This window comes from Vidua macroura, chromosome Z (genome assembly GCF_024509145.1).
Source record: "Vidua macroura isolate BioBank_ID:100142 chromosome Z, ASM2450914v1, whole genome shotgun sequence".
NCBI classification, from domain to species: domain Eukaryota; kingdom Metazoa; phylum Chordata; class Aves; order Passeriformes; family Viduidae; genus Vidua; species Vidua macroura.
In genome coordinates this window covers 1,548,360-1,557,910 of record NC_071611.1, presented here as the reverse complement: position 1 = coordinate 1,557,910, position 9,551 = coordinate 1,548,360, and the positions used below count along the sequence as shown (strand labels likewise).

At 46.8% G+C, this 9,551-nt stretch overlaps 1 protein-coding gene across 2 annotated transcripts in view; it reads right to left on the bottom strand.

The window, feature by feature from the left end:
* Positions 1 to 1,248: 1,248 nt before the first annotated feature.
* Positions 1,249 to 9,551, bottom strand: part of SMAD7 (SMAD family member 7) — a 23,318-nt gene continuing 15,015 nt past the window's right edge. For both annotated transcript variants that reach the window (XM_054003034.1, XM_054003033.1), the window contains exon 4: positions 1,249 to 3,166. In XM_054003034.1, coding sequence (XP_053859009.1) covers positions 2,628 to 3,166 — 539 coding nt within the window. In that variant the 3' untranslated portion in view covers positions 1,249 to 2,627. The remainder of the gene's footprint in view (positions 3,167 to 9,551) is intronic.

Here is a 9,551-nt window from a genome sequence, read left to right as displayed (position 1 = left end):
TGTGTTTGAAGGCAATCCTGGAGCTTCTGATGGATGCCATCACTGCTAGCTTGACCCACTGCACCGCGCAGGTATCGTGTGATTATTGGGTGGCTCACATTTGGTGGCTCAGATCAGAAATGAGCCAAACTGTAGCACAGGTTTTGAGATGGCTTCAACTCCTGTCCTCCCAGGCGTGTCTTAGTGCACATCAAGTGACACAGGATGGGTGCATCCATCCTGCCTCTGCTGATTCTCACCTGAAGGATGAGGAAAGAACCTGGAAACTGAAACTCGCCCACGATCAAAACCCCTTTTGGAGCTGGTTCATGTGTTCATCACCATGGATCCAGCTGGAGGCACCATTTGGAAACACCCAAATGCCGTGTGTCAGTAAATCCCTCTGGGGAGGGCACATCTGCGCTGAACAGAAGGCTCAGCACCGAGCTGGTGCTCACAGAGACCAACCTGCTGAGATGCCCACCCACCCCCCAGAGGACAGCAGAGGCTGAAGTCACATTCCTGGGATCCACGCACTTCAGTAGGGTGGGAGCTCACAAGCCCATCCAGACATTCTTCTTGTCCACGTTCTTCAGTCTCCAGGACTCCAGTGGTTTCCACTCAAGGTCCTGCTCCACGGAAGGCAGGAACAATTTGTAGGGACTTGCCCCAGGCAGAGCACATGTGCAAGGAGAATGTGGAACAGGGAATGCCTAAAGGCAGGGTGAGGGGGGCAAAAGAAACAGCCACCTTTATTTCCAGAGGCATGGGAGATGAAAAGGGTAGGAAACAGTCAAGGAAAACCCAAGGACTGTCTTCCTACTGATATTTCCCTCAGCTGCTGGCACAGGCCGCCTGTGTCCCAGCAGAGAGCACAAGCGTGGCCCAGTGTTTGTGAGACAGGGACAGGGTCAAACGGGAGCTGTGTCCCCACCACTGTGGTTCTTCCAGGCTGAAATTAGGAGAAATAGGAACAACAGCAAAAACAACCCAGCGGATTTTGGGCAGCCAGTCCTTCCAGCCTTGGGCTGACAGGGTGCATCCAAACTGGGCAGCTGAAAGCCGTGGGCACCAAACCGGGCCAGCGAAGCTGAAGGCTCAGGATGATCCCAGCCCAGGTGTTACCCACCCAGGAGAGGACCCACTCAGGGCTGGGGTGGGTGCTGTGGGTGCTCCCACCACTGACCCCACGCAGCACCCACTCAGAGCAGCACCTCTCCAGTCTCCCTCATCCACACCACCAAAAAAGCCACATGGCACAGTTTGGGATCAAGTGTACATTTTTATTTTTTAATGGAACATAGACTCCTTTAGAAAAAGAAACATTCAGCTGGATGATAACACCCATAGAAAAAACACCAATCTTGTGTTCTCTTTTTTTTTTTTTTTTTTTTTAATTTGGCATTTGTTATCTGCATTTATATTAAAGCAAAGTGCATCTTTCTTACTTTTTTCTCGTTTATACACATTGCACAATACATAAATAATGATGCTTATAAAACGTCTTTATATTTACAAGTAATAATATATTTATATATAACATAAAATACATTTTTTTCTTTAATAAATCTCAGGGTTTTTTTAAGGAGTCCTTTCTTTTGTGTGGGTGTTTTTCCAAAGCACTACAATGCTAAAGTTCCAAGAAGAATGCTCTCTTGTTCAATTAAACCTTTATATTTAGAAAAATAGCTTATGTTAAGGTCTAAACATGCTCATTGAGCTAAGAACAGTGTAAAAGTATCATACTCGTGTATGAATTCAAGAAGAAATGAAAGCACAACTGCATTTCCAGATAAGATGGTACCTGGATAACCTGATCTAAGCAGGTTACGACACACCGACTGTTGTGAACACTTTTTCTCTTGTTTTTCCCACTTGTTTTTCTTTAGTTTTACTTTTTTTTTTTTTTTTAAGGTTTAGAATTCTGTCACTTCTCATCTCAGCTCAAATGATCAAGCACGGGCCGTGCCCGGAGTCCCTCCACTGTTGTTTTCTCCCCTTACATCAATCCACGATCATATAAAACATAGAAAAAGCAGTGGAACAATGAACACAGTGACAAGACATGAACCCAGCAACAAGAGAAACACAAAAGGTCGGTAAAAGACCCGTCTGGGAAGGTTTTGCACCATCCTTCGGCGGCAACGCGGGGTCAGCACTGCTGGGGAAGGGGTCTCGGTGTCACCGTCACTGGGAAGGTGGTGCGTACAAAAATACAGTCATCTCCTTGTGTTGTCCAAAGGAAGGAGCTGTAACATAGAGCTAGTGGCTTTCAAATCCATCGATCCCCATTGAATAATCCTTTTTGAGAGGCGTGAAGAAATTATCTCGTGTGATCTATCCCCACTGCACCCTTCTCTCGCCCTTCTGAGAGTTATTGGTCATTCACACTTTTAAAAAATAGATATATTTATCAAAATACCCCAAAGGCAAAAACAACAAAAAACAAACAACAACAACAACACCGAAAAAAAAATCTTTCATAAGCTATTTCTCAAAACGAAGAATGGTGAACAAAACAAAACGAAACAAAAAAACAACAACAAAAAAAAAAGAAAAAAAAAAAAAGTCTGCATGAAAAGCAAGCACTCAGAAGGAAATAATAGCAGCAAAGTAGTATAGATGTCATGAGTTCACTCCGTCTCGAGTCATCGGTTGTTGAAAATAACCTCCAACCAGCAGGGGCAACTGCTGATGAACTGTCTTGTGTAGCACTGGCCCCAGCCTTTCACAAAGCTGATCTGCACGGTAAATCCAGTCCATGGCTGCTGCGTGAACTCGTGGTCGTTGGGTCTCTGCAAGGTGTACGCCTTCTCGTAGTCAAAAGCCTTGATGGAAAACCCTGGGAACACTTTGTGGACCAGCAACGTCCTGGAGTCGGGGTTGTCCAGTGTGGCTGACTTGATGAAGATGGGGTAACTGCTGCGGTTGTACACCCACACGCCGTCCACTTCCTTGGTGAGCTGGATGCCGTAGCCGATCTTGCTGCGCACCTTCTGCACCAGCTGGCTTTTGTTGTCTGAGTTGAGCTGTCCGAGGCAGAAACCATTCCCCTGAGGTAGATCATAGAAGATATCCAGGGAGGGCTCTTGGACAGAGTACAGCCGACCCACGCGTGTCTTCTCTTCCCAGTATGCCACCACACACCAGTGTGACCTATCCCCTGGCTCCTGAAGAACTTGAGAATCTGCAGAACAACAGGGGGGAAAAAAAAAAATAAAGGAGAGATTTAGCATCAAGGGAATCAATACGAACCAAAAGCGACGCAGAACCGGCAGAACCTTGCCTGCCCTCGTCTACACCATCCTCTCCACGCATTCATCAATGTCCACAGCGCATCCACTATTTCCAAAAAAACATTTCCAGGTTTGGGGGCACGCCTGTGTCGTTTCAGTGCCTAGTTCTGGCTGGATTTACAGGTCCTGAATGACATAGTCAGTGACAATGGCACAGCCACCCTCACCCAAACCAGCGCCAGAGCCACCTCCAGTGCCAACAGGAAAGGTGAGATGCTTGTGCAACAAAACACCTGAACTCCCTGATTTGCACCTACTGAATGATGGATTTATTTCCATAAATGACAATGTACTGTGCACAGAAAAAACTAAAAAAAAAAAAATGAGGTGCTGCTAAGAAAACGACATTGAAAGCCACCCCATGGGACTAGAGGGAATGAGAACTTGACTGCTCTGGTGTGTGGGGCTTTTCCCTGCCTGCAGGGCCTGGGTGGGTGATGGACAGTATGAGATACTACCCTAACCTATGGAGAACACCAAAAGATAGAGGGAACCAAAAAAATCTCACACAGGTTAACAAAAACAGCCTAAAAATTTGCAAAAAAAAAAAGTAGAAAGTCATCCGTGGGGCCCTTCTCTCAACTCCCTTTCCCATAATTACCCCATGCAGCGTGGCAATGATGTAGGAGGGAAAAGCAAGGCAGGAGGAGGGGAAAAAATGTGAGAAAGCCCCTTTTCCTGACAGAGGATCCTGAGCAGCCTGGTGCTGCTTGGCGGGTAATTCCTTCCAGCCTCAGTAGGCATGTTAAGACCTGGGAACTATTCATCTTTATAATAGTATTTAAAGAAAAAAAAAAAATCAAGCTGGGAATGCAAGTTAGTGAGCACTACCAAAATAATCCCCTGAACTATGAGAGAAACTACTGGAGCTGGGATGGTGGGTGACCCAGCACCAAAAACTCTTCCTGCAGCCCCCCACAACCCCTCCCTCCCCAGGGCAACATGCTGCCTGCCTGCTCTCTCTATTTTTTGCTATTGACAAGCCCATTTTCCCAGTTTTCTTCCCATCTCGTTCAAGCCTTGCACTGTGCTTTTAAGAGAGGAGAGAAAAAAAAAAAAAAAAAAAAAAAAAGCCCAGCCACACACTTTTAATTTCCTCATTTCTATGCCAGCGAGGAAAATATTTCTCCAGTTGCTGGAGGCAGCTACTAAAAATGGGCCTGACTGTGGATGTCTCAAAATAGGGACCCTCGTTCCCAGGTTAAACCAGGGATGGGGGTTCTGGTCACGCTGGGGTGCTCCCTGGGACAGCATCTGTCAAGGCGCAGCCCAGTTTGTCCTTCCACTCCTTTTTTTTTTGGTACCTCACAAGACTCTGCTGTGGGTAACTTTATGTCCTGCTGAAACCTGGGGCTGAGGAGGGGCACTATGGGTTACTTCCTCCCCAGTAATGCAGATGGGGTGGCCATCCATGCAAAAGTGCATCCAGAGGGGCAAGAAACACCCCCAGGATGGAGTTTCCACCACCTGCCTGGGAGAGAGGAGAATCTGGGAGGGCTACTTCTGGATCCAGGGGAAGGATGCTCCTCAATCCAAAGGGGGATCTCTGTTGACCACCCATTACCTCCGTCGTTGCTGTCAGCCTGCCAGTGATGTTCAGAGCCTTTTTGGTTTTGTTTTACAGCAGCTGGGGGAATTTTGGAGCCATTGGACCCCTGCTGAAATTCCTACAGGTTTTTATTGATTTGAACATAAAACCATCCCTTTCAGGAGGTGGCAGGGGGGAAAAAAGGACTTTTTCACCTGGTATTTGTGCTTGCATTAGTGAAGACCATGTAACAACTAGCTCACTGCCGCTTACAGAGAGCTATTTAATTGCTAGAGCATTTAGGGAAAAGAAAAAAAAAAAAACAAACCAAACCTACCAATAATTTAAAAAATAAAAAGACAAAAAAGAAAAAATAGAAAACTGCCTTGGCGATGAATGAACGGACCTTTATGGAGGGCTGGAAGTTCATGAATGAATCCCACTAGGATTCTGAATGACATGGGGTGACCAGACCTCAAGGATGAATCTTAGGTAATCTGGGATGTTTGAGTTTTTTTTTTAAGGAGCTGATGCCAGCACACAGTATAAATATGCCAGAGCCTTTTCCGTTTGCGGGCTTCAGCTGTTGACTGCATGTCTAGTCAAAAATCCATGAGAATATAAGGGCTCAGCTCGGATAAACAGGCTCAGGCCTCCCTGCCAGACACCACCCAAGCTGCTTTTTGCAGTTGTTGGGACCCCACAGGAGCCCCCATTGCTCCCACCCGCCTCCCTGGTTCTGGCATCCACCAGGAAAAGGGGTGGGAAAAAGCCAGTGGCATCACTCCGACAGGGGAGGAGGGTGGCAGGAGAGAAGGAAAAAGTGACTCAAGAGATGCTTCCTACAGTGACAGACTTATTTTTTTTTTTTCCCCAAAAGGCTTTTTTTGGTGGCAATAATCACAGATCTGTGCAAATGAAGCAAACAGAAGTATTATCCTCAAAAAACACCCTGCTGGGTTCACCCCGTGCAACCTGGGGTCATGGCAGGCACCCACCATCCAACTCCCATCTCCGCCTGCTGCAAACTCACACAAAAACCCAGATCCCAGGAAAACTCAGAGCCACATCCTCCTCAACAAATCCTCGTGTGCGACAGCCCATAGACGGCTGCAAACCCTCTGGGATCCCTGTTTTGAGGTTAAAAGCATCATTTTTACGAGCTCCTCGGTGCAAACACATCCCTTTCTAAATGCCTGGAAAACTCCCAGCAAACTGGGAGCGTTCCCATGTCCCCAGCAAACAATGATAATGTTTAATGCTATAAACATCTGCGCTATTATTTCGTTATTAAGGATCCCTCCATTTGCTGCTATCACTGGGTTATTAGGATTTTCCATGGTTTCCATTACAGCCTGCCTTGAGGCTCCAGCAGGCTCCCCTCAGCGTGTTGTGCAAGCTCATTGTGAAAAAATAATAGTATAGAAACAACTGAAAATAAAGTGAGTTTGCCTCAGGAATTTAGGGAATTAGTTGCATTGATCACTCATAGTCAGGTCTACAGAGAACAGCCATTCACATTAGCCCCTCACAGAGGGAAGAAATCAAGGCAATACCCCAAAGCCCTGGGGTAACATCTCCTGTTAATTTTGGTGCAGATGGTTCATCACCAGTGATGCCCAAGCACAGCCATATTACACCATATTCCATTCCCACTGGAAAACACTTCCTTTTTTCCGTATTTTTTACACCTTCCCTGGATTTTCCTGAGGGGCTGCCCTAGTTTTGGCAGTGCATCCATTGTCCTCTATAAAATCATCATCCCAGCTAAGGCTCAACTCACCAATCAGCACAAGAGGCTATGAGGCTCCCCACCACTTGCCTTGACCTCCAAAACCATCAAGTCCCACCTGAACTTTCTCAATAAAAGCCCACAGGTCAGGATTTCTCCACACTGGGGGTGCACACGCTGTCCGTGGGCTCAGGGCATGGTCCTGCTCCTGCTGGAAATGCTTCATCCACACAGAAAATCCAGCAGGATGGGATACAAAATCAATAACTCCACAAAAAACTGACAGCTGCAGAAACAACAGTGGGCATGGGACATTGACACCACAGAAACACCCAAATTCATCAAGCCACACACTTGGTTCTTCCAAGCTGTGGCAGAAGGACTCACATCTCCCCTTGCTTGGAAGTGGCAGGAAATTTCCGATGTGGCTTTTCTCTCTGTCACATGCACATAATTTGATGAAAACATGTCATCCATACTTTTTCTTTCCAAGCTCCGGCAGTTTTATTAGGAGTTTGGGAGGAAAACGTTCTCTATTTTTGATTCACAGAGAACCAAAGCATTTTAGAATAATAATAATAATAATAATAATAATAATAATAATAATAATAATAATAATAATAACTAAAACAACACAGCTCCTGTCCTGGGGCTCCTTTAGATCTCTGTTGTCCTTCAGATCTCAGCCTTGTCCCCAGTGCCAGGTTCATGAATGTAAAGGGGGAGCTAGGCTGGGGATCTTTTGAGTTTTGTTCTGGTTTTTTTTAGCTAAAGGTTTTCCTGTAGTCAACCAACCTTGAAAGAAAAGAGCAAGTTTAACACCACACTGAGCTATCTGACCCACCAGGATTGCTCCCAGCTGGCAACATCAAGGGCTGTCAAAATTATCACCAGTATCTGTGACAACAACTCAAAGATGAAAATAGGAATAAAATGGCCTTACTGATAAGGATTTTAAATGCCTGTAATTGGATCTTTCATCAATGACATCAGGTTTAGAGGCAAATTAAACTGTCCAAATGTAGAAGTATTCAGAACTATCTATGTACACTTTTTGTAATATACGTACGTACAAATACATTTATTTTTTCAAAAAAGCAGTTTTGGTCCTGAGCATGTTCTCATGCTCTTCCTAAAGTTTTTCACCATCTCACCCCCTCCTCTCCCTCATTCTTGGGTCTGGATTTCCCATCAAACATCAACACTGGCACAATGTTCACCATGGTAGCATTAACCCTGAACGGCTAACAAAAGTCTCCTCACTTTCAAAAAGGGCTCTGGTTGGAAGGGACCTTATAGACCCTCTTGTTCCACCACCTGCCATGGGCAGAGGCAATTTTCACCAGACCAGGTTGCTCCAAGCCCTGTCCAGCCTGGCCTTGGACCCTGCCAGGGATGCAGGGGCAGCCACAGCTGCTCTGGGCACCCTGTGCCAGGGCCTGCCACCCTCCCAGCCAGCAATTCCCAGTTCCCAATATCCCACCTGTCCCTGCCCTCTGGCAGTGGAAGCCATTGCCTGTGTGCTGTCCCTGCATGCCTTGTCCCCAGTCCCTGTGCAGCTCTCCTGGAGCCCCTTGAGGCCCTGGCAGGGGCTCTGAGCTCTCCCTGGAGCCTTCTCTTGTGCAGCTGAACAGCCCCAGCTCTGCCAGGCTGGCTCCAGAGCAGAGGGGCTCCAGCCCTGGCAGCAGCTCCGGGGCCTCCTCTGGGGCTGGCTCCAGCAGCTCCACGTCCTTGTGCTGTTGGGGAATCTCAAAGACCTGAAAGAACCCTGCCTGGCTTTCCAGGAGACAGCTTTCAGCTGGAAAAAAAGTGCCATGGGCACTGCCAAGGAGCAGGATGAACACACACAGTCCTTCCTCCTTTATCCACCGGCACACACGTAGGGTGTTTGTGCTTAAAAAAAAATTGTCTGGACTGGTGTCAGCACAACGTGTCTGGCTGGGGCCAGGGCTGAGACCAAGCTCAGCACGTCTCGCACCCGATAATCTCTCCTGGCTGACCTTAAGTGGCATTTGTGTGTCCGGGACAGTGCCATGACCCTCATCTTCTCCTACTCTTGGAGGTGCAAGAGATGGAAACACAAAACCCAGAGGTTTTCATGGGGTTTTAAATGCTCTTCTGGAGGGTCCTCAGGACTTGTCCAGTCGCAGTTTTGCCCCTCCTGTAACTGGCACATACTAATTTTGTAGGATCTCAGGAAAAACAACCCCGTGACCCCTTTACTTCAGAAGTGCAAGCATTACATCAAAGTGAGGAGAACACAGAGGCATAGTGTGCTCATCAAAACAAAGAAAAAATGGGCACCCAAAAGGGTAATCCCACTTCCTTCCCAGTCTGTGACTTACAGGGTGGAAGAACCGAACAAAACAAAAGACCCCAAACCAACCAAACAAGTAAAAAAACAAAAGAACAAAACAAAGAAAAATATCTAAAAGCCAGATTTCCAGGTACATTCAGCAAAAGCAAAGGAAAAAAAAAAAAAAGTCCAAATTAAAGGATAAATCCACATTAAAGTATACATCCTTCTGCAGAAAAGGGGCTTTGTGCCTTTAACAAAGTTTGCAGGCAGCATGGGGACTCCACCCATAGCAGTGTTTGCCCCAAACCTTTTGTACCTCCCAGCACACAAGGGCTAGACAGCTTCACCTCCGCCAGGAGCCCCCACTTTTGATGGCTGGGACGGTTTTCTGAAAGCCTAATTTCAAGCATGGTCCTGTGCTAAATTTTGCAGAAGAAATAAACCCTCGCCTTCTGCAGGGATGGCACCACCTGGGGGGCCCGTGGTGTCCCCTCCACCTCCCCAGCAGAAGAGCCCCAAGAGCTGAGACAGTCCATCACATCAACACCTACTTAGGGAGCCTTTAATCTGTGGATTATTGACATGATAGACCATAACATCTCTTCAGGAGCCATTACAGCCCATCGTGTCAGTAGGTACTTATGCAGTCCTTAATCCGTGGATTGACAGGCTAGACCCATAAATTTTGTGTCTATGTCTAATTAGACGGCTCTTATT